We start from the raw sequence: 25,336 nt of genomic DNA on the forward strand, positions 1-25,336 counted from the left end.
TTTATATAACAACAACATAAGCATTTTATTTTTTCATTAAGCTTCTTAGTCTCTTAGTATCACAATGGAATGATGAGAAAACAAGAACAAAAAAATCTCATGAGTCTGCCAATCTCTAACACAGAGCAGAGACTTCAAGGCAATCGGGGGGAGGGGGTTGGTAGAAGTGCCCAAAATTCCAACATCACATCTCTCCATAGCCGACGAGGCCGGAGCGGGCAGGGAGGTGGAATGGTGAGAAGGTGGCACGGTCCCAGTGGTCCTTGGCATTTCTGTCTCACGACTGACTGGCGCATGATCTGCACGGAGCACCCGCAGGATCTCCTGGTGCCCAGCCACATGGCCCTCCGCCTACCCAGATGCCCAGGCTCTCCAACCAGTGCTAAGACACACCCCGCAGCCAGTTCTGCTGGGTGGGCAGCAGGAGAGTTGCATGGAGGAGGGCGGAGGGCAGGCCACGCTGCTCAGGGTGTAAGAGTCAAAGGAGTGACCGAGGCTCGTCCGGGAGACAGCTGTGGTGAACAGCTGTGGTGAAAGGCGAGTGGTGCAGGTGGCGGCCCTCCAGGAAGCAGGCAGTCCCTCCGGGAAGCAGGCCACCTAGAGCTTCACAGTGCCCGGGGGCAGGCTGTCGTTGCAGAGTCTGTAGTATCGCAGGTCGTTGACCAGCCTGTGCACATTCTGGGTGAACGAGGGCAGGTCCTGGAAGGCATGGGCACAGCTGCAGCCTGGCCGCACCCAGCACCCCACGTCACCCACCCGCCCACCAGCACTTCCACCCCAGGGTGTGCTCGAGCTCCCAAACATTGTACGCAACGGGCCACTTCCACTCCTTTCCGCACCCTGTGAGCGCACAGGCACTGCGGGGAGAAAGATCATGGCGAGGCTGCCCTCGTGTGCAAGGCCAGGCTTTGAGGCACAGAGGTTAGGAAACCTGCCTCAGGGACAAGGCAGGAGGGCAAGGGGGACTGGTTGGGTTGCCTGTGTGTCTCTCCTTCACCGCGTCCTGCCCAGCATGTCCGCAAACTCCTCTTCCCAGTGCTCCCGGCAGGCCCTGCCACTTAAGGGTGACACCCTGGCAGGACCCACCTGACCCGTGATCTCACCTGCTGACCACCACCTGCTGGGCCGCAGACTGCAAACCGAGAGGCTCCTCGCAGCTGAAACCCCATACCCTACCAGGCAGCACCAGGAGGTGGCCGAGGTTCGCACCCTCATCTTTAGATCATGAATACCGATGCCGGACCACACGGCAAATGCGAGTAACACCAATGGCTCCCTGTCACAGAGTGGGCGGCTCCACCTGAAATTCCGCTGGCCGGGGGCTCAGAGAACAGCAAGGCACTTCCAGCTCCCCTCCTCCCACCGCCCTTTCCCTGGCTCCCCTCCCCTCTTCAAGCTGCAGCACAAGGCCTGCCTCTGCCAAAAAGGGCCTCAGAGGCCTGTTTCCTGGCTCCAAGTGGCAGGTCCGCGGCGCTCCGCTGAGCTCTCAGGGCCCTGGCCCACCTGCTGTGGACAGCACACGCAGGCCCGGAGCCAGGGTGCCAGGCGTGGCCCGCCCCCTGCTCTCCCGTTCCAAAGTTCTGTACCTGCCAACTGAGGGCTGGCCTTTCTGAGCCTGGGTTCGCCTGGGGATGGGGTTAACAGCACCCACGCAGCAGAAAGCCAGTGCGGTCCACAGCGCTGCTGTGCCAGGCTTCCCACCAGGGCCTTATGAAGGCAGAGACCGTGCCCACCTCCTGTCCAGGCCCTGCGAGGAGCTGGCTTCAACTAGACAGTGAGTGAGTGAGTGAGTGAGTGAGTGAAGGATTCCTTTATGTCCTCCTCAGGAAAACATACCAACAGGTCTCTTTTAAATCAGCAGCTTCCAAATTCCAATCTGAATTTCCTGGTGGACACAGGAATCCATTTCTGTGTTTTACGTACCCAGGAGCTTTGATGCGTGGCTACATTTGGAGCCCACTGCTTTAAATCAAGAAGTTGACTGACAATGCTCTCAGGAGAAACTGATCATTAAATATTAGAATTTGGACTCCAGAGCAGCAGTCGCCAACCGGTGGTCTGCGGACCTGGTGGTCCACGAGGTCCGAAAGGCTGACGACTGCTGCTCTAGAAAAAGAAAGGAAACACCCAGCGGCTGAAGTGAACTCTAAGCCAAAGAGCAAACAGGGTAAGTGCCAGGGAAGAAAGACTCCAAGACAAGGAAAACAGGAGCCGAGTCTGAGAAAAGCTGTCCTGATACACATCACGGCCGAGACAAACAAGGAGGATGCAGGGTTTTGCTCCAGCAGGAGCGGCACATCCATCTGAAGACTGAAGGGAGCCCGTAGACAGGGGCAAGCACAGGAGTCACAACCCCAAGGATGTGGGTGGAAGAGATCCCACTTCAAGTGGGAACTGGTCAAAGGCAGAAGTGACTTATCCCTTAAGAAAAGCTCCGGGAGAGCTGACCAGGCAAGCAGCAGAGGCTTCCAGCTAAAACGGGGGAGGGGAGGACGCGCGTGAAAGTGAGTGCTCAGAAAAAGGCCCAGGACAGGAAACGCTGGGCACCAGGTGAGGACAGCCCACCAGACCTTCCCCGGGCAAGAGGGTGAGCAAGAGGGGAGGGGATGGGTTTTGCTGTCAGTGAGGCTCCTCCCAGGACCTGGTAGCAGGTCAGGCCATGCAGAGCCAGGCGGGGTGGTCTGGGAAGAGCCGGGGTCCCATCTCTAAGCTGGGGGCCCGCCCAGGAAGCAGCTGCGGAACGCCCATCTTCCCGCCTATCTGCAAGTTCGGCCGCAGTGACTCTCAGCCCACGAGGAAACAGCAGCTGGTCAGCGGTGTGCTCGACGGGGACAGTAAGTACCAAGAAGCCGAGACAGAGCAGCAGGGCTGCCAGGGCCAACGCTGGGCCCAGTGGCGGATGAGATGAAAACACAGTGCTGCTGAAGCCAACACTGGGGAAAGCACGTACCCCTCCACCCGGGCACAGCGCCGCGTCATCAGGAATGGCACGCGCTGCCTCGGAGCCATAAGGGTACAAACCACACAGGAAGGCAGCCTGCCCCTCACTGAGCCCACACCACCCTCCCTTCAGCCTGGCCTCTCTCCTCACCCGATCCATCTTGAAATTCCGCCCCAGCACATTTTTCTGGTTGGCATCCACGCCATCACAGCCGGTCAGGAACTCGGGGAGGAAGGCTGCAAAGAAGCCGTCAAAGTCCACAGAGGCCATGTTGTAAATGGCGATGCCGATCTCCTCCTGCAGAAGGTCGTGGGACTTGTGGACCAGGACCTGCAGCAGCACGTTCACAAACTGAAACAGCATGGTGGTCCGGAAGATCTTCTGCAGACAGAGCCCAGAGTGAGTGCAGGCCGCAAGCAGGCGCAGGGCCCCTGGGCCTCTCCAGGTCTCCGACCAGGGCCCAGCGCCTTTGATGAGGAACCTTTCGGAGAAATGGGCACTTACCTTATGGTACAGCTTCTGCTTGGTGTTGAGTGTCTCCAAGTAGAAGAGGTTTTGTTTAAATAGGTGGATGTCAGGCTGGAGAAAGGACTGTCCAAAAGCCTGTCCAAGAAATAAGACCACATTCTACAAGCAGCATTAAACTCCACCAGGCCAGGCCCTCTGGGCACCCTCCCCCATGCCAGAGTGGCTCCTTCTGCCGATGCAGGGTAGGGACCTACTATCTCCAGTCTTCCAGCCTGTCTGGTCAGATCTCAGGAATGTCCCCACATAGTCTTATCTCTTAAGTCCTTCCCACTGGGCCTGACTTCTTTTGGTCTCATTCTACACCTTTGACAGCTTGTTTGGAGGTTCTACCAGGGGAGTGCAGCTACTCGTATACCCTTGACCGAAGACCGGTTCTCTCCTCTGGGGGGAAGGTTGCCCTCTTTGACTGAACACGCAGCTTCGGGAGGGACGCATGTGGGATCGGTGAAGGAGGAGGGGACACCCACCTAGCCAGCCAGGTCAGTTGAATCAACCCTGGCAATCAATGGGGTGACAGATGTCACAGCCAGATCGCCCTCACATCCTCATCCTACATCTTTTGTAATGAACCTCTGGACTCCTTCAGGAAGACTTATCTTTGAAGCAAGAAGCTAAAAACTAAGACAAATCGCTCAGCCTCCCCTCAAGCCAACCCACTCAAACTCCCTTAAGCCCTCTCCCTGGCATCCCAGGTCTTATAAACCAAAAATCCTTAGAGGCTCGTCACAACCAGCTGCCTCTGCCTTGGAATTAAGCAATAGCAAATTTTTAAACTGCTTTGCAATTTCTGAGCTGTAAAAGTTAGAACACCCGCCCCCCGCCAAAAAAAAAAAACACAAAAAAACAAACAAAACCTCACAAAGAGCCTTGTGCCAATGAAGACTGGGAAGAGTGGGGCAGGCCAACGAAAGGCAGACCAGTCATGTGCAGGACACCTCCTAGAATAAGCCAGGGACGGCCTTGTCATTCTGACGCCCGGCTCCTAAGCTACAAGAAGGGTCTTGTAACTCCTGCTGCAGTGATCTCTATGATGCCCACTGGTTTCCACTCACTTATTTTTCAAGTCAGGTTTACTGAAGTCTAACACAGAGTAAATCCCCCCCTCCCCCGCCCCAACCGAGGGTCACCATTATATAATTCTGACCACACCATCCAGTATCTAACCACCATCACAATGGAGATACAGACACCTCCAGCTCCTTAAAGTTCCCTCTGGCCTCAGGCAACCACTGCTTGTTTCCTGTCCCTCGAGGCCTGCCTTTTCCAGAACGTAATAGAATGCAATCATGCCAAGCATCAAGCATGTCAAACTCACAGCTGGCCCATTGGCCACGAGTTTGACATGCTTGAATTGTAGACAGTCTTCTGAATCCAGCTTCTTCACCTACCATAATGTATCAATGTATTTACATTGCCGTTTGTATAATAATATGTTCCTTTTTTATTTCTATTTTTTGGTTAATCCTCACCTGAGGATATTTCTCCATTAATTTTTAGAAGTGGAAACTGTTTTCCAACGTGGGTTTTACCAATACTGTCTACCAAAGAAGACTTAAAAAGCGAGGACAGAGGTTAAGAGGAAGGCAGAGAGGACAAACAGTACTCCACACCGAAGCCTACGGGGGGTGCTGGCGATGGAAGTTCAGCAAAGTGATTGCCGGAAGCCCAGGGATAGGCATGTGCTTTTCCAGAGAGACCCCCACACAAGGAGTTCGGGTGCATGTGTGCTGGTGGGGGGCTGAAGGGTGAGGAAAAGCAAGCACTGAAAAAACAAAAAGAAAACCTTCCACTTCAATCTAGACTCTGAACACAAATTGTATGTATGCAACTGAGTGCAGAGCAAGGAGAGCACCTGACAGCCAGCCGCCCTGGCAAGGGGAGGCCACCGTCTTCACAGCAGGTGTGGTCCGCCCCTGACAGCTCGCTCTCTAGGCTGTAACAGTCACACTTGATCTGAGAGGGGGCACCGAGGCACAGGGCAGGGCCTCTCCCAGTTCTGTTCTGGCCAGAATTCTCTCTACAGATGCAGACCATGGGCCCCTCCTGCAGAGACTCCTATTCAGTCGACTGCCAGTGAAGGAGAGCCCTGTGGTGCTGATGCCGTGTCATCCCACTCGGCACAGGGAGAGACTGGGGTTCCGAGAAGTGAATGAAGTGCACAGCACTAAGAGGCAGAGCTGAGCTCAGACCGCACTACAGGCTTCAGAGGCGGTACGTGTCGCAGTGGCCACGTTAGGGAGTGGGGCTGAGTGTCAGAGAAGCCAAGGGACAGGCAGCAATGAACCCAGGTGTCCCAAACGAGGCCTGTCTGTTCTTGGGCCACAGGGCAACCTCAGCAGCTCTTCCACGTTACCTGCATGATGGCACTGAACTGAGGCTCATTCTCCATCTGCTCCTCGGCAGCCCCCCTCTGGACACTGGCCAGGACAGTGGACTTGAAGAAGTACCTCCAGTTGTGATGGAGTATCCGGAAAAGGAGCTCAAACAGCTCAGCCTTCACGTCAGGGGAGGGGCGCTGCAGAGACACACAGAGACCCTCAAACCTTCTTCTCCTGCGGCTCAGGAGCTACTCACAGCCCAGGTCCAGAGCAACAGAGAGGTCTCAGAGATCCTGGCAACAGCAAGCTGTCAGCTTCCCACCCACACCCCTGTCCTATCAAGGCCCCCGAGTCAGCAGGTCAAACCAGGAGTACTTCGGCAGAGACAGGGCCGCCTGAGACACAATGCCTGGGTCGGTGCCAAGGGGCCCTGTTCTGATGGACACACTCAGCTTTTCAAGCTCAGGAAAGGCTAGTAAATGGAAGAACAACTAGGAAAATGGCTTTTCTATTCAGAAAGCAGCTATCTCACCTGTCATAGAGTCTTGGTAGTTGTTCCTTTTCCCAGGATAAACAACGCTATCCAACTAACCTGCTGATCTTATACAACTGCAGAAGCTAAAGACAAGTAAGAAACCTTAAAGCAGATCTACCCTCCATAGAAAATGGGCTTAAGGGGCACTTAGGAGCCACAGAAAGCAGCAGCAGAGGGCCTGGGGGAGGCAAAACCTCCAGGGGAGGGGGAGCAGCTTGCAGGGCTGACTGCTCTCTGGGCCTGTCTACTCTTTCATTGGCAGCTGGGATTCTGGGATGAGGAGATGAGAGGGAGGCGGGCTCAGCAATATTTTCTAATTTGAACAAAAATCTCCAAGTCACTAGAGAGCATGACAGGTCACATTATTCCAGATGGGTCTGGAGAATTCAAAATGATAACGTCCAGATAGATTTAATTCAGCTGATTAAGATGAAATTGAGACAGAAGGCATGAGCTTCTATGGCAGGAATCCTTACAGGGCCCACGTGTGTTTAATGATGCAAAGCAAGTGGACTCACTTAAGCCTTAATATGGGCACTTAAAAAGGTTAGCTCTTATTTACGTAACTATTACATAAAATTTAGTTAATCTACTTATTCTGGATCTTGTCATGCTGTGTCTGTCTGTTTTCCAGGAAGAACAGAGAGCTTTGCTATAACAAGGAAAGCTTTGGATCATTCTGAAAACTTGCCTTGTATCCTTCAGATCATGAATGCTCTTGATAGGAAAAGTACATCCTATACAGTGGGGCCTTGACTTACAAGTGTCCCAACTAACAAGTTTTTGAGATACTAGCTGTCTCTCGGCTGATTTTTTGCATTGAGTTGATAGAGTAATTTGAGTTAATGAGCTCCTTAACGAGCTCCTTAACAAGCTCGGTCTCGGAACGAATTAAACTCGTAAGTCAAGGCCCCACTGTATAATAAAAGGCTAATATGCAAATTGACCAAACAGCGAAACGACCGGTCGCTATGATGCGCACTGACCACCAGGGGGCAGACGCTCACCACAGGAGTTTCCCCTTGGTGGTCAGTGTACTCCCACAGGGGGAACACTGCTCAGCCAGAAGCCAGGCTCACAGGATGGCGAGCACAGTGGCAGTGGTGGGAATTTCATGCACTGGGCCTCTAGTTTGTTACAATGTTTGCTGTAGGAAACTATATATTCACCTAAAGTTATAAACTCTTTGCCAGGGAGGCTGATCTTTACCAACCAACCTTGCTTACACTGGACTAGATCTAATTAACTCAGCCAATATAAAAATACTGTACCAAGCTAAAGGCATTCTTTCTTGGAAAAAAATTATTTTACAAAAATAAAATAAAATAACAAATTAACTTTAAAACACAATGCATTTTCCTTACTTCCCCAATTGGACAGGACAAGCCCAGCCGCTTATACCTCAGCGATGATGGGATACACCTGCTCCATGCTCAGGGAGATGATGCTAGGAAGGAAGGGCTTGAACACCTGGCCAGGTTCCTGTACCACCACCTGCAGGATCTTCAGGAACTTCTCGACCACCCGGCAGCCAGTGCTGCCTTCGTGGAGGATGCTCTCGGCTAATTGTTCTCTGCAGACAAAAGAAACCACACAGTAGCCAAGGAATGGGACCAGCATGAAACCAACACTGTGGCAAGTGAAGAAGAGGAGCAGAAAAGTCCCACACTTCATAGCTGGGCCCCACCACTTCTCCTTGAAATTTGAAAAGCGTGGACAACAGGTGTGTGGTTACCTGGTAAACATATTGAGGAAAGTCTGTATGATCTGTTCAGTGAAAGGCACACCCATCTGTACTCTAAGGCCTCGAAACAAAGTGAGGAAAAAGCTCAGCATCTCATCAGTCACATCTAAACAAAGGACAAAGCAAATGATCAGAGGCCTGCACACAGGGATAAACGGAAGCCCCTGGCTTGACAGACTTCCTCTTGCAATCTGCTCTATCATCTCTCTAAGGCTTCCTGCTGAAGAAATTTCCCCAACACCATCAGAGCCGGTGACGGAAAGTGGGAAATGATTAGGGACATGCTGAGAAAACAGCTCTGGTGCAGTGAGCCTCTGTTGATAGGAGGCTCTAGATAGGAAACGGAGCCTCCCTCGCCGCTCTGCCCCAGCCAAGTTCAGAGTTTCCACTGCAGATGAAGTGTTTTGCACACACACTGATGCAACTATTCAATCGGGTCGACACCAAAGTGCTTTAGCTGTTTCCCTCTATGACCAATAATCCCTGCAGTGGGGGTTAAGTCAGGGGTTAAGTGACTAAAAGTGGACAATGTAGGTGTATTCGGATTGCATGGCCCTGGTCCATTAAATGCATTAATGTCAGAAAACATTGTTTCCATTTAATGTAGTTTCACTTCCAGATCTAAACAACCATCTTGTATAGTATGTTTCAGCTCCAGCCACACAAACTCTGCTTACAAGAGGCAATCAGTGAATTTTTGCTGACTCAGAAACCCCCAATATCTCCTAAGACTGACAAGACTACCACTGTAAATGCTCTCACATACCTGCACAGAGCTAGACAGAGCCCATAGTGACAGCGGCAGAGCAGGGTGCAGGGCACCACCTCAAACCCACCTTGCCATACGTGTAAGTAAATAGCATTTGTAGAAAAAAGTTCTCTTTCCTCTCCTGTATAATGCCCCAGTACTCTCAGCCATTTAGGTTCCACACTGGAAGAAGGCAAAGCCTTCAAAATAAAAACGAGGCAAGTAACTCAGTGCCACCTGACACAGGTGCAAGGCCCATGTGAAGGTTCCCTGGGGCCTGAGCCCCAGACCCCCACATAAACCTCACTGCCCTCTGCCTTCAGTGTCAAGGCCTCTACTGCTGACTGGGGGTGCTCTACAGAGCTAAGCAGGGACTTGGGCCCTTGTGCGGCCTGCGGCCAGCTCCTACCTGACTGGTGAATATAAGCTGGAAAGAGGGCCAGGGAGACCTGCACGGATTCCTGCAGTGACTGGTAGCAGATCTGTCGGGACTTGGTGGATTCCCCGGAGACACTCTCCACGATATCTTCTAAGACACTAAGTGTCTGGTGGATAATCACTTTGGCTGCAAATCAAGATTAAGTTGCATGTTATGACTTGTCTAAGGATCAAGAGTAAGAGGAAACACAAGGGAAGGAGAGGAAATCTGCAAGGGTATTTAGAGGACAGTGACACAGACATCTTGATTTCCTCTCTCTCCGGCTCCTACCCCCTCCTTTTCTTCCTTTCCTTTTTTTTTTTTTCCCTTCTTACTGTCAGAACTCCAGGTGCCTGCTCAGTTTTTCCCTCTATTCTGCTTCTACCCACCAGAAACAAGTCCACAGAGAAGAAAAGATCAAATGTAGCCTCAGGTTCGGCGCCTTAGACTTAAGCCTCTAAAATGGTGAACAAACTGGTGAGAAAACCAGTGTCACAGAATATTACCACAGGCAAAAATAGACACATGCAGATCAAACACTCTCCTTCAACTCCAAATCTGACCCTCGCCTGGTAATCCACACAGCACCTGCCATGCGCATCATGAAGTAAAGGAACCTCACTTTACAAGGTGCTGGGAAGCCCTGAAGGGGGACCTTTCCCACATGCACCACTAGTTGCAGCCTACATAACCAGCAGAAAGAAGGTAAGAATTATTTTGACATGGGAGGTCATTTTTCACTTAGGAATGTCATCTGTTTTCAAGAGAAAAAGATCCCTGCCTGCCCCAGCAATAATGCACTCACCCCCACCTGCACCAAATGAGAAACTGCTACAACTTCAAACTCTTGTTCTCCTACAATGAATTTCAGTTCAAAACAACCCTCCCCAGTTTCCTCCTAAAAGCTGTCCTACCCTTTGTCTCTTCGAACTTGCCTGTTCAAACTTACATTTTTCTTGTTCCATATTGCAATTCCATGCTATTCCCTAATAAACTTGTTTTTCTGATAAAATAGCTGGCTGTTTATTTTTGAGATGACATTATAGGTACCAGAAGTGGGATACAAAGGAGACAAACCCCTGAGGAACTAACAACCCCTGGAACTGTGGGAGGCATCCGCTTGAGCCTTTTGTGCTCTCCATTTCCATGAACTTTTTCCTTTTGGGGAAGTAAATCTGTAAGATGCCAAGCTTCCTCCCTTTGGTTAAGCTCTCTGACTTTGTCTGGAACCTATTTAAAGGTTTCATATTACCCTGGCCGGTGTGGGTCAGGAGTTAAGAGTGTCAGCCTATAGACACTGAAGGGTCACGGGTTTGATTCCAGGTCAAGGGCACATTCCACGGTTGCAGGTTCGATCCCGGTTGCATGCGGGAGGCAACCAATCAATGGAAAAAATATGAGAATTAACCAAAGTAATAGTAATAAAGGATCTATCCTTTCTGTTTTTATCAAGACATTGCCCTTTCTGGTGAGTACTCTTTCTGTTTGGAATTACAATGGCCATTTACTAATTGTTTTAAATTAGTCCACCTTAAGGGGCACTCTTAAAAGAGAGAATTCCAAGCCTCTCAGAGACAATGAAATGAATCCTTTGGTTGGTATGCAGAAGCTTTTAAGGGACAAAGTAACCCCAAAAACAGTTTTAAAAAGGATCCTTACAGCATGCAATTTTTTTTTAATCTTTAATATAAAACTTTGGCTATCTGAACAAGTAATCTTAACTTAGTCCATCTGCCAGAAACACAATTTGGATCCAACTATTCTTTTGAGTTTTATGCCTGAGACATGGCTAATATTTTAAAATCAGTTTGTGTCTATCTGTATTTTGTGTGTGTATGTGTATGTAATATTTTTCTATCTCTGAATGATATTACCAAAACTTATTTGTAATCTATTTAATGAGCTTTAAAAGATTAAGCATTTATATAAATTAAGTATACTTTCAGAAATATAATCAAAACTAACCCAAATGAATTTCAGGGAATATGTTTGACATTAATGTTAGTTCCAGGTTGTTGGTTTAATTAAAACAGGTATGTTTCAAATTATTCACTTTCATTTTACCTAGATTTACTGAAAAATCAAATAAGTTCATATTATCTGTTACAAAATTTGTCAGCAAGGAAAATAAGATATTGGTTAGCTGGTTTAATGTCCAATCCAAGCATAATTGTTAAAAACAAGTAATTTAAATAAATGCAAATAAGGTCAAAATCAAGTAACAGATATTCATTAAATATCTAAATCATTTCCAATTAGATAAACATTAAATGCTAAAAATAAGTTTAATTACTTTTGGCATTTTAATTTTACCCCAAAAAAGTTTATTATGAGAAAAAATATATTTCCAAAAATTTTGACATGTATTTATAACTTTGTTAATTTATTATTGGATGCTAATATATGCTAATATATGAAAAACAGTCACAACTGCCTGCTTTCTACATTTCACTGAAAAGCAAAGATTCTAAATAGTTTAAAAAGTTCGAAGAGCTAAAAATACAAATGAACCAAAGAGAGAATGTTAACACTTGAGTACTAAGCACTAATTCTGCACAAACGATGAGCATCGATGCTGAGAGAATGCAGACAAAGCAGCAGGCAGCCCTCTGGAAGAGAGGCGGCCATGGAACTCCCATGAGAGCTTTCTCCTACTCCAGAAAGAATACTGCAACTTCCTGGTTTTCAAACTGTGGTGAGAGATTATTGCTGAGTGATGATTAACATTTACTTAAATAGAAAATATACATAGTATCTACATTTGCCGATATTGACAAAGGTATAATACATATCTTTAATTCTATCTACAATTTACAGATTATAGATTTATTATCTATATATAAATAAGAGAATAATTTTATAAAATGCAAAATGGGGTGGTGCATGCATGGCATATACTGAAAATAAAGACATGTCCATTTATTAAACTTATTTGTTACTTATGGGCCATAATATACACTGTATTTCTTGCTATGAAATGACCCCACATGTTTGAAAGCCACTGAGCTTATACCACAGTGAACTGAGCAAACCGAAGTGTCTGCAGCGGCTGAAAAGGCCAATACACGAACAAGCACCCTTTCTGTCCTGTCACACACAGTGCTAACTCAAGGCCAGGCTATAATCGCTCTTTGATAGGCTCATACTCTGTTGCCTTGTCTTTTTAGATTTGCAGTCAGGCAGTAATCTTTATTTAAAAGAACTTCCCCATTTCTTATAATTACTTGCACGGCCGGAAATTCTGGTGGTGGCTTCCAAGATATTTATAGGTCTGCCATAACTTTAGTTGTTGTCCCATCTTTGAAATCTTTATTGTCCCTACTCAACACGGAGCAATACTCCTCAGCAGTAATGTTGGGATCCTACTGCCCCTGACTGTTCTAATCATTCCCAGTCTCACAAAGACATGAATGAATCGCATACTATAATCCCAAAAAGCACGTGGCTGATTTTAACTATATTATGTAGTTTACATTCACTTAAATGTAACTCAAGGCAATTATGCTATCCTCTAAGAGTAAGCCTGCAATTATTTTTTTTTTTTTTTTTTTTTTTATTTTCCTCTTAAAGTATTACAAAGGGTATTACATAAGTATCCTTTCCCCCCCCCCCCCCGCCCTTGACAAACCACTACCCTCCCTTACCCCCCAGTGTCTTATGTCCATTAGTTATGCTTATATGCATGCATACAAGTCCTTCGGTTGATCTCTTACTCCCCTCCCTCCTGCCCCCCAACTCTCTCTGGCCTTCCCACTGCAGTTTGACAATCAGTTTGAGGCAGCTCTGCCTCTGTATCTATTATTGTTCAAAAGTTTGTAATGGTCTTTATTATCCATGAATGAGTGAGATCATGTGGTATTTTTCCTTCATTGACTGGCTTGTTTCACTTAGCATAATGCTCTCCAGTTCCATCCATGATGTTGCAAATGGTAGGAGTTCCTTCTTTTTAACAGCAGCATAGTATTCCATCGTGTAGATGTACCACAGTTTTCTAATCCATTCATCTACTGATGGGCACTTAAAGCCTGCAATTATTCTGTAACAACTGCCTTGCATCATTTCTTTTCTAAATATGTCTTTATTGATTTTTAGAGAGAGAGGAAGGGAGAGGGGTAGGGAGATAGAAACATCAATGAGAGAAACTTCATCGATTGGCTGCCTCACATGCACCCTTATTGGGGATCGAGCCCAAAACCCGGGCGTGTGCCCTGACAGGAAATCAAATCATGACATCCTTCCTGGTTCATAGGTCAATGCTCAACCACTGAGCCACAACGGTGGGGATCATTTCTGTCTTCAGATAAGCTTTATAAGTGTTTAAAATTGAGGTCAATTTGAACCAAAAAAATTGAAATTATCAGGGAAAAAAACCGTTTTTTAAAAAAATAAAACTAGAAAATAATAAAGATGAAAGAAAATGACTGTATATGAAAAAACAGGATGTGTATTTTCAATGAAAGAAGGTATGAGGAATGGAGATACAGTTTTTGGTAACAGGGGAAGAAAAAGTAATTTTGTCCTGAAGTAAAATGAATGTTCCAAAATAAGAAAGAAAAAAGATAAGACATAACCTAATTGGATATAAAAAATTACAGAAAGTTTATGGATAAGAAATCTTGAGAAAGGAACTGTATGTGGTGACTGGAGATTGAAATTCCAACAAGCTATTACAGTTTGCTTGTCCTGATTGCAATTGTCTGCTATTCCCAAATAAACCCATACTGCTAGTACGATAATTGGCTATTTTACTTTTGAGGGTGACAACATCTACTGCTGATGTGTTCAGAAATAAAATGCTTAAAGAATGGGCCTGTGACCATAGGTATAATTATTATTATGCTGTATTACAGTATATGTCGTTGACAACATATACTTCTAACAATACCCTAAGGAGTGAGCTCACTGGATGACTGCATACAGCGCACGGGGAAACAGCCAGTGGCCAGCAAACAGCAGCTCAGAAGAAAGAGAGGGCCAGAGGACCCTGGATATGAATGGCAGATGATCAGTAGATGGCTACACACGCAGGCAGGATCCTCGTCCGTACACTGAGGATAGCCAACAGCCCCCCTCTGCAGGGTTGCTGGGACGATCAGAGACAAGGTTCAGGATAATCCTGGCAACATGTCTGGTATATCAGAAGGCCCAGGGGAGCAACTCTGTCATCATCCCCCAGCACTGATGGGGAGCTCATCCCCTAGACACTGCTTCCTCAAGAAGCCCACTCGGCTCAGCCTGAGCTCGGCAGCCTCCACCCTGGCACAGCTCCAGGCTAAATTGCCAGAGCCGCCCTGCACCTGGCCGTGCTCTCTGGATCGCCCTACCTCCCGAACTCACCAGCCACTGGAGACTGAAGAGGCTTCCAGGGAAGGGTACACAGAAAGAGTCCATGCTCTGGAGGTTGATGAAATCGGGTTTGACTCATGACTCCTAGATTCTGAGTCTCGGTTTCCTCATCTGAAGATGGGGACAGATACCACCTCCCTCACAGGACTGAGCATGACAGAAGATAATGACCTGGCCCAGTAAAGGCAGTTGGAAAGCAAACAAAAGGCACAGCCATAGCACTGATCAAGGAGCCACTCACTCATAACCACTACAGCACAGGGACCTTACCAAGCCAGGAAACTGCCCCTGGGACAGACATTTCCCCAAGAATACATAAGGAAAAGGAAAGCTGTTTAGGAGAAAAGGCCAAGAGTCAAGAAACCCAAATCTGATTCTCTGATGTATAAAGATATTGAAGTAAGAACCAAGGTTTATTCCCAAAAATGTGCAAGGAAAAAACTGAAAGCATCATATTGTAATAGAATAGGTATGCAACTTGTGGAACTTCATAGGCTATGATATTATAAAGCGATTAAAAACAATCCTTTCTAGAAGAGAGGGCAATGTGGTAAAGAGCAAGGGTCTGGGGCCACGCAGACCCATCTGACTTCTGCCCCCCAACTCCTTCTCTTTGACCCTGAGTAACCTACACTTGCCATGTGGGGCAGGGGGGCACTTTTACAGCAGACTGGCAGGCAGTGCCTGAAGCAAGCATGTCCAACTTGCTGCAGGCAGCATGCGGCCCACAAGGAATATTTTTGCGGCCCAGCCAATATAATGGTATGTAAGAAACGTTTTAATAAAAATTTCGTAACTTAATTTTTACAATATCCTGTTATACATAATTATTAATAACGAACTACAACGTTCACTAATGACTGATTACTATAATCATGTTGCATTCATTTCCCTTACGCGCCTTATGGGCAGGCGCACCATTTCTCTCCACTAATACCTGCAGCGAATATTTTAGCAGCCAACTGCCACATCATTAGTCTTGGACTGACTTGTTTGGTGTGCGCAACAGGAAATATTTTGCTTTCGGAGAACAAGAAAAATAGGATTATTTGCGTTAGCTTATTAATTTGTGCATTTTATTAAAATGTTCTATTATTTTATGTTAACGATGACTCATTTATTTCAGCCCTTTGTATTTAGCATGTCTCTATCGAAATAAGCCTATGTTTCTATGAAAATCAAAGCTTTGGGGTTTCTTGCAGCCCACATAAACTTAAACCTTGTTCTTCTGGCCCGTGTTAGCCTTTGAGTTTGACATGCTTGGCCTGAAGCAATGCAATAGGAAGTAGGTATCACTGTAGTGTTTCTGCCAAAAACTGCTGGAAGCAATCAGAACAAGATTATAGCATATTTCACCAAAACAACAGGCCTGGACTCTTCAAACATGTCAATGTCATGAAAAAGAAAAAACAGGAATGCTTTTCTATATTAAAATAGACTAAAGAGGTGTGGAAACCAAATACAACACATGATCCTTGGTTGGATCCTGGATTTTTAAAAAGCAACACAGGATATTTTGGTAATGACTAGGGAAAATGTGGACACATCTATAATATAGGTGACATTATTATAACAATGTTACACAGCTTGGTTGTGTTATGGTGTTTTGGTTATATATGAGAATATCTTGTTCTCAAAAATAAAGTTTAAATATTCAGGAATAAAGTGCCAATGTCTGCAACTTACTGTAAACAGCTCAGTTAAAAAAGAAAAGGTATGTGTGAGTGGAGAAGAACACAAATGTGGCAAAGCATTAACAATTGGTGAATCCCAATGAAAGATACACAATTGTTCATTTTCTTATTTTTTCAACTGTCCTGTAGGTTAGAAAAATGTTCAAAGTATAAAGTTGAGTTAGAAAAACCTTTCCAGGCCTTCATTTGGTCACTTGGAGAATGAGGATAATGAGCGATATACCCACAGGACTATAAGGGAAGACTAAATGAAATAATGTATATGAAGTTCTCAGCCCACACCTGGCACACAGGACACACTCCACAAATGCTAACTATGTTTTTAATTATGCTCTTTGTGGAAATCATTAAACCTATTCAGCAAATATTTCCAGCACATGGTGGCATCACACTTTCCACCCACTATGTGAACCATGGCCATACGTCCTGGCCAACAAAATGAGTGGAAATGTGTCACTTCTAAGCAAGAGCCCTTCCCAGTGTAACCACAAACTGAAATGGACCCTTCATAAGCCTGCGTTCTAGAAGGAGCAGAAACTTCCCAAACCCTGACCCACGCTGGACATGTGGAATTAACATGAAACAAGTGCTTTCCTGCAGTAAGCCACTAAGCTTTGGGGATTATTTCTCACACATAGCGTAACCTCGTCCTAGCCTATGCTGACTGACGTAGGATGTAAGATAAAGTAAGAAAGGAAGACCATTAAACTTGATAAAGCACCTTTCTATAGTAGCTGTATGTTACCCCTGAGCAAGTTATTCAACCTTCCCATATCTTAAGTTTCCTCATGGATAAAATCAGGATAATTCACAGTACCTAACTCATAAGGCTGATATGAGAATTAAATGAACGTAAAACACTCAGGATCAGACAAATACCAGACGCTGACAGCCGACGCTGGCACAGCCGAGATTTGCTGATGGAAGATTGCTAAGGCAGGCAAGCCGTTATGCAGTGTGCACTCAGTAATCAACCATTCATCCAACAAGCTATTTAAAATGGTTACTTTGTAAAGTACTAAAACTGGTGAGATTTAAGAGTTTTTCTTTTCTACTTTACACTCTTCTAATATTTCTTTTTATTTTCTTTATTAAGGTATTACATATGTGTCCTTATCCCCCCACTGTCCCCCTACCCCCCTAATATTTTTGAACAATGAACATATGTTAGTGTTCCTAATTATAAAAGTAATGTTTTTTAAACGATGAGTGTTTATCATTTCTAACATTTCACATAGCATTTTTGTTAACATTCTATAAATAATGTTGCCCAATAATGTCCCATTGTTTTCTTATTGTGAAAACAGACTGCATTTTTAAGTCATTATTTCAGGAAGATTTTTCAGAGAAATCTGATACCTTCTACTGAAACTATTGAGTTCTCTTGATTCATATTTTTCTGTCTCTTTAATATAAACAATCAACTAAAAGTGCCATTTGTGAAGATACCAAGCTCTTTCAAAGCCTCTGAAATATTTATTTGGAGAAAGGTTAACGACAGTTTCAAGTAATTCTTAAACTCTTTCCCCCAGTGTGTATAGGTGAATTGCCCTGCTTGCTTATGCAACTATCTGAAATGGATCAATATACTGCAGGATTTTTTTTTAGCCACAGCCCTTCAATAAACATTTTCCTTATTTTTTACATTTTCAGCAAGAGAAGGGGCCCAGCTGGTGTGGCTCAGTGGTTGAACATGGACCTATGAACCAGGAGGTCATGGTTCAATTCCCCATTGTGGGTTGCCAGCTCGATTCCCAGTAGGGGGCATGCAGGAGGCAGCCAATCAATGAGTCTCTCTCATCATTGATGTTTCTATCTCTCTCTCCCTCTCCCTTCCTCTCTGAAATCAATAAAAAACTTTTTTTCTTTTTCTTAAAGAGAGAGAAGTGGCACCCTGCATTCAGGAAACAGGTCCAGTTGATGTCACTGAATTCACAGGTCAGAGGGTTATACCCCAAGTCTGACTCAGGAGCCTCAGGTGCAAATCCCATCTGCCACAAAGTAAGGACAATGCCTGCCCTACCGATCTCCCTGGGATGTCCCTGCCCAGGGGCCACTTACTATCATCCAGGGGCATCTTCCTCTGAGAGGTGACAGCACTGGGTTTCAGGTTGCGATAGTCCCGGGAGAGTGCGAAGATGAGGTTGGCATGGTTGACGGAACGCATGGGCCACTGCTGCTCACTCTCTGAGAGGTTTGCGCATGGAAGCAGCAGGATGTTGGAGAGGGCTCGGCACACCAACACCTGAGCCTAGAAGAGACCCCAAAGGCATCCATGATGAGAAGTTCAAGAACAACAGTCTTCAGCACCCACTACACACACTGAGCTCAGGCTCCAGGCTCCTTTCTTATAACCTGTACCTGGGGCTTTGGTCCAACTCTGAGGGAACCCTGGGAGGAAAAGAAAGTGAAGCAATAACACCAATTTTGGATCTAGCACAGCCGAGGGCCAGCCAGGCTCAATAATTACTGTGGTCCTGGAAGCATCACGGACCAGACCCTGGATCTCACCAGTCTCTCTGCTGCTGGCCTCTGACACCCTCGGCAGTGCTACTCAGAGCAGGCTATTACTAGTAAAAGGGTGCTGGTCCGAAGCAATTCGTTCATATCCAGGTGCCCTTACCTAACTGCTGTGACCCCCCTCTGACTCCAGCCTTGTTTGTTTGTTTCTACACATCTAACCTGAGCTTCCTAGGACTTTAAGAGAATATACTTATCTGAGGCCTCTCAACCCTCAGAAAACAAACATGTAACAATAAAAACAGACTGTTTAAACCAAAAGAATGCAAAGGCTCTCACAACACCAGCTAAATCACTAGCTCTCAAAGCAGCATAAGCCTCATCTCAATAAATAAGTTAAAAAAAAAAAAAAAGCAGCACCAGCTCTGTCCCTAGGAGGCACTTTTTTATGTCTGGATCCACACACTGACTGCCATGATGGGGAGGACGTGACAAGAGAGCAGTGAGGTTGCGTCCGTGCCGCACGTGTAAGAAAGCCGTCTGTGGTGGTCTGGCCTGTAAGCTCCGGGTGCAGAAAGAATGGCCAGACTCTTCTTCCCCAGCCTCCCTGAGGCTGAGCCGCACCACTCCAGTGACTCCAGGGTAACCCCGGGCCTCACCTTGTCAACAAGTCGCTGAGCAGAGGCATCGGTGATTCTGTTGAACACTTTCTGCACTGAGGGGATGCTGATCAGAAAGATGGGCCTCACAGTGGTGGCCAGTGAAACCAGCAGGTGGCACGCAGATAGCAGCAGCTTGTCTTGGACCTGAAGAGGGAAGAGGACATGGCAGCTCACTGTATCCCCTGAGATTGTATTAGCAGAACCTTGATGAGGCAGCCACAAGCTAAATATAGTTCTTGGCTGCCAAATTGTACCACATCGGCTCTATCTCAAAGGAGCTTTCCTATGCTGATGCCCATCACAAAGGCATCTTCTTGCCCCAGCTGGTTTGGCTCAGTGGATAGAGTGTCTACCTGCAGACTGAAGGGTCCAGGTTCGATTCTGGTCAAGGGCACATGCCCAGGTTGTGAGCTCAATCCCCAGTAGGGGGCATGCAAGAGACAGCTGATCAATGATTCTCTTTTGTCACTGATGTTTCTATCTCTCTTTCCCTCTTCCTTCCTCTCTGAAAATCAATAAAAATAGATTTTTAAAAAAAGAAGAAATTCCAATAACATTCTTTTTAAAAAAAAAAAAAAAGGCATCTTCTTTACCATGTCCACAGCTCCTGCCTTCCAGCTAGGATCATCATCTCCAGTTCCTCCTGTTCATAGTCACCGGCATCTTTGAACTCAGGGAACCACTTGTTCACTATCAACTCTTAAATCTCATGGCAAGCTCCTTGGCATTTCATTAAAATAACTGCAGACTATTCATCTCACTCCTCTTGCTCCAACCAAGCCAAGATCTCTCTCCACCCCCACCTTAGCACTCCATCTATCATGCCAGGCTCTCCTACTTCCTTTACCTCAACATGCCAATCAAAAACTTGATTCAAGTACCATAATGGTACTTTTCAAACTAAAAAAGAAGGAAAACTTTTTGTAGACAAGACCTAATGCTGATAAAACTAGGGTGGAAACCGCATACAAAAGAGTCAAGGACACATAGAATGTTTAGGAAATAAATCCTATATAATGAAAGGGTAATATGCAAATTGACCCCAATGGCGGAACGACTGGTCGCTATGATGCACACTGACCACCAGGGGGCAGACGCTCAATGCAGGAGCTGCCTCCTGGTGGTCAGTGCGCTTCCACAGGGGAAACGCCGCTCAGCCAGAAACTGGCTCATGGCTGCCAGCACAGCAGTGGTGCCAGGGTTACAGGCTCAATCCCCAATAGGGGGCATGCAGGAGGCAGCCAATCAATGATTTTCTTTCGTCACTGATGTTTCTAGCTCTTTCTCCCCTCTCCCGTCCTCTCTGAAATCAATAAAAAAATAAATAACTAAAAGAAAATGGCAGCTGCCAAACGTCCAGCAATGGCTATTATGAAACATACCCTGTGTGGGGTATTTTTTATAAATTACAATTATAAACACAATAGAAACTTATGGAAAATAATACATTATCCTATTAATAGTGGTACAGAATGCTAAGTATGACTAAAACCATAAAAAAAAACAACAAGCATGTATACCCTCAAATAATGCAACCTGGTCTTGTTGGAGGACAACTTACTAGAACCTATCAAAGTTTACATGAATATAACCTTCAACCCAGCAATTCCACTTGCAGCAACTGATCCTACAAGGATATAATTTCCATCAATAAGGAAATTATAATCTATCCCCACTACAAAACACGGGGCAGTTTGAAAAGCTGAAGCTGCTTTATACATGTAAAAGTCTCCGAAGCATACTGTTAAGCAAAAGCAGCTGTATCTCCAGCTAAATACAGACTTTCACTTGTGTATGTAAAAAGAAACATCTCTGAAGGATACACAACCATGGACAGTGCTTACTGGGGAAAGGGAAATGTTTTGGAGGAAGAGATTAAAGAGTACCATCACATTTCAATCTATAAATTTGAACCATATTTTACTTTTTCACAATAAGTATGTGTTCATGTGGGACTTAGAGAACTAAAAATATAAAGTTATATTTGCATCAAGTGGTTTACAACTAAAAAGAAACATGAAATGGCATGTAGTTATATTTCAGTGATAAGAATGACGAGTCTACTGCTCTGTAATATTTTGATTGGATAATAAATGGGTACATGGACAAGACAGACTCAGGTAGGTAACAGGTGCAGCCTTCGCTGTTTCCAGACCTTGGTGCTGATTAGAGGTGTGACTGCATCCATGGTAGTGGAGATGAGTGTGACAAACTGCTGGGTGTTCTGCCGATGCGCTTCACTGCAATACTGTGCTAACCAGTGAGAGTACGCCTGCAGGGCGGCCAGGGACTGGGCATGCCTGCAAAAAGGAGAGAAGATGCGATTTTAAAGGTTAAAGTCAAGTATATTAGCATTAAGTATTTCCATAGGAAGTAAAAATTCCATCCACTGCATTTACTGTTTCAGGATCTGTCCAACCGCATGGAAATCATTTACTTGTTGATATCAAACCTAAAACTTAAAACTCATCATCTAAATCTTGCCATCAATGCCCAGAATACAAAAGGCAGTTAGTGAATGTCTATCAGATCTTATTTAATCTTTCTGTGACACATGTGAGCATCCCTGAGAGAATGATAAATAAAAAACAGAACGAAAGAACTTAAGTGATAATGTGCTGACTTTGGGAACTAGTAAAAATGTAACATCCATAGCTACAGACCAGGCTGCAGACAACTACCATGTATTAGAGCTTTGTAAGTAAGCTTGACCTAAGATTCTCCATCAGATTATATGTTCTATCTGGCCATGGGACAACTCAAATTCTGATTTTTCCAATTCTATCTTTCTTTTCCTGTTCATTAGCTGGCATTCTTCTGAAAAAAAGAGCTTTCCCTCCCCATCTTTATATATATATATATATTTTATTGATTTCAGAGAGGAAGGAAGAGGGAGAGATAGAAACATCCTTGATGAAAGAGAATCATTGATTGGCTGCCTCCTGCAAGTCCCCCACTGGGGATCCAGCCCACAACCCAGGCCTGTGCCCTTGACTGGAATTGAACCTGGGACCTTTCAGTTCGCAGGCTGATGCTCCATCCACTGAGCCAAACTGGCTTGGGCCCCATCTTTTCTTTAAATCACTGTAGATGCATGGATTCTTATATTCAAGGTTATAACCTATTATCATCTTATTCTTTCTTGATGATCAAATTACCAAGTCCAGCTGGGAGAATCCTTTCAAGCTAATCCCTGTTTCCCTTTCCTATGTTCCTGACATTCACTGAGCACTTCCCTCCTTACTGACTCAGTAAGATTTTCCAGGATCATCCTGCCCCAAATTCAAAACATTTCTCCAAGGAGCTGTGGTTCCTTTTAGTGGAGACTGTACCTTAGAAACCAAGAGCCTGGATACTAGGGGTAGAGTGCTACTGGGGGTTCATTGCCACTAGGATCTTTCAATGGACAGCACTAGGACAAAGGCATTTTAAAATCAAACTTAGCATCAACAATTACAGGGCAAATTGACCTCAACAACCTCCAGACAAGATACAAGAGGAAGGACACACCACCACCTATGTAGTATTCTTGCTAAAAACATTTGACCTCAATCTAATACTACCGTGGAAAGACAACTGGACAAATCCAGATTTTTAAGATTTGCTTTAAAAAATAAATTTTAAGGGCTAAATCTCCAAAAGGTCTCTCCCTCTCTCCCTGCCTCTCTCCATTCCTCTTCCCTGCAACATGCACAATTGGGAAAAGTGTTCTAGATTATAAGAGACAAATTTAATTTGTGATTCATAATTAGTTAGGTTTTAAATAAAAATAAAAAAAGGAAAGGGCATTCCTGGGGAAATTTGAATATGGAATATATATACATATATATGTGTATGTATTTTCTCTTTCAAAAGTACTACATGATATTGCTGTATCCATGAGTTTTTGACTGTTGATAATCCTATATAATAAAAGGGTAATATGCAAATTGACCCTAACAGCAGACCGACCAGAACAATTGCTCGACCAGTCACTATGAGGCGCACTGACTACCGCTCGGTCCCTTTCCCCAGCCCAGGGGTCCTCAAACTACGGCCCACGGGCCACATGCAAATACAAATATTGTATTTCTTCCCGTTTTGTTCTTTTACTTCAAAATAAGATATGTGCAGTGTGCATAGGAATTTGTTCATAGTTGTTTTTTTAAATATATTTTATTGATTTTTCACAGGGAGGAAGAGAGAGGGATAGAGAGTTAGAAACATCGATGAGAGAGAAACATCGATCAGCTGCCTCTTGCACACCTCCTACTGGGGATGTGCCCGCAACCAAGGTACATGCCCTTGGCCGGAATCGAACCAAGGACCTTTCAGTCCGCAGGCCGACGCTCTATCCACTGAGCCAAACCGGTCAGGGCCATAGTTTTTTTTTTAAACTATAGTCCAGCCCTCCAACGGTCTGAGGGACACTGAACTGGCCCCCTGTTTAAAAAGTCTGAGGACCCCTGCCCCAGCCAGCAGGCTTTCATCACCTGATGGCAAACGGGGAACCGGGGTTGGGTGGCAGGGGACACGGGCGGTGCCAGGCCAAGGCCCCCACCCCGAGGGTCGCCCCACACACAGAGGGTGACCAACGGCGGGAGCAGGGCCGGCGAACAGGCGGGACGGCCAACTTCTTGATCCCTCCCCCCGGCTGGCAGGCTCCGATCGCCTGAGGAACTGGGGGTGGGTGGTGGCTGTGAGCAGGGCCAGCTGCCGGCATCCAGGGAAGATGGCCCTGATCGCAGGCCAGGCCTAAGCCTCTAGTAGTATTATGGTTATGTAAAAGAATGTCCCTGTTACTAGAGGATACATGCTAAAGGACTTTTTGGTGAAGTGACATATTGTCTGCAATTTATTTTCAAATATATCACACAAAAAAATGTATGTGAGCACATGTGTACACAGAGAGAGAAAGCACAAGTAACAAGGGCAAATGTGGCAAAACATTTATAATTGATGAGTCTAGCTTAAGAGTATAAGAGTTCATTTTATTTCCTCCTGCAGGTACTAAGTACCTTAAAGTAAGAAAATACAAGTGTTGAGGCCTGGCCAGTGTGGGTCAATAGTTGAGAGTCGACCTATGAACCAGGTCACGGTTCGATTCCCGGTCAGGGCACATGCCTGGGTTGTGGGCTCGATCCCCAATAAGGGGGGAGGGTGCAGGAGGCAGCCAATCGATGATTCTCTCTTGTTATTGATGTATCTCTCTCTCCCTCTCCGTTCCTCTCTCTGAAATCAATAAAAACATATAATAAAACAAAAGAAGAGAAAATACAGGTATTGAGAATTTAAATTCCATAGTGACCAGGTAGTTATTTTGTATTTAGAACCCATTGATCCCTTTACTTAAGTTCTGAGTACCAAAAGTAAGGAGGAAGGACATCAGAGTCTGCCTTTTGAGTCTGAGAATTTCAGTCTATCTATCAGATTTGTAGAGCTCTTAGAGGCTGAAGGAAGGGACTTACAACTTCCTGAAATTGTCTAAAAGGTATTGTGTTTATGAAATTAGTGTCTTTCTCAGGAAAAACTTCACAGCTTTCTTTAAATTCTCAAAAAGGAAAGCAATATTTTTAAAAATGTAAACCACCATAGTAAAAAAGATTCTCTTTCTATCATTTACCTAATTTGCAGCTCAAGAATGTTCTAGAACAGGGGTTAGCAAACTTTTTCTGTAAAATCCAGTATAAATATTTTGGGCTTTGCAGGCCTTATACCCTGTTCACAACTATTCAATTCTACCACGGAAGTAAAAAAGCAGTCACAGACAATATGTAAATGGATGGGCATGGCTGTGTGCCAATAAAACTTTACTTACAAAGCTGGTAGTGGCCCGGATTTGGCATCAAGCCATCATTTGCCAGTCCCTGCTCCAGTCTAGAACAAGCCTTCAGGGCAGTGTGATCTCTGGGATATGGCCCATCTCTCGTTCCCACTCTTCTATCCCAATGATTTTCAACCGA

At 45.3% G+C, this 25,336-nt stretch overlaps 1 protein-coding gene and 1 pseudogene across 3 annotated transcripts in view; both read right to left on the reverse strand.

The window, feature by feature from the left end:
• Positions 1-25,336, reverse strand: part of XPO6 (exportin 6) — a 129,920-nt gene continuing 104,584 nt past the window's right edge. For all 3 annotated transcript variants that reach the window (XM_070413429.1, XM_070413431.1, XM_070413430.1), the window contains 10 exons: positions 21,550-21,694; positions 19,392-19,538; positions 18,334-18,523; positions 9,224-9,379; positions 8,058-8,172; positions 7,724-7,895; positions 5,823-5,984; positions 3,446-3,544; positions 3,092-3,322; positions 1-699 (listed from right to left, as the gene is read on the reverse strand). In XM_070413429.1, coding sequence (XP_070269530.1) covers positions 598-699; positions 3,092-3,322; positions 3,446-3,544; positions 5,823-5,984; positions 7,724-7,895; positions 8,058-8,172; positions 9,224-9,379; positions 18,334-18,523; positions 19,392-19,538; positions 21,550-21,694 — 1,519 coding nt within the window. In that variant the 3' untranslated portion in view covers positions 1-597. The remainder of the gene's footprint in view (positions 700-3,091; positions 3,323-3,445; positions 3,545-5,822; positions 5,985-7,723; positions 7,896-8,057; positions 8,173-9,223; positions 9,380-18,333; positions 18,524-19,391; positions 19,539-21,549; positions 21,695-25,336) is intronic.
• LOC139008406 (EKC/KEOPS complex subunit TPRKB-like) lies at positions 14,132-18,263 on the reverse strand (annotated as a pseudogene).

Source organism: Myotis yumanensis, unplaced genomic scaffold, assembly GCF_028538775.1.
Source record: "Myotis yumanensis isolate MYYU_CA2020_CCGP unplaced genomic scaffold, mMyoYum1.0.hap1 SCAF_4, whole genome shotgun sequence".
NCBI classification, from domain to species: Eukaryota; Metazoa; Chordata; class Mammalia; order Chiroptera; family Vespertilionidae; genus Myotis; species Myotis yumanensis.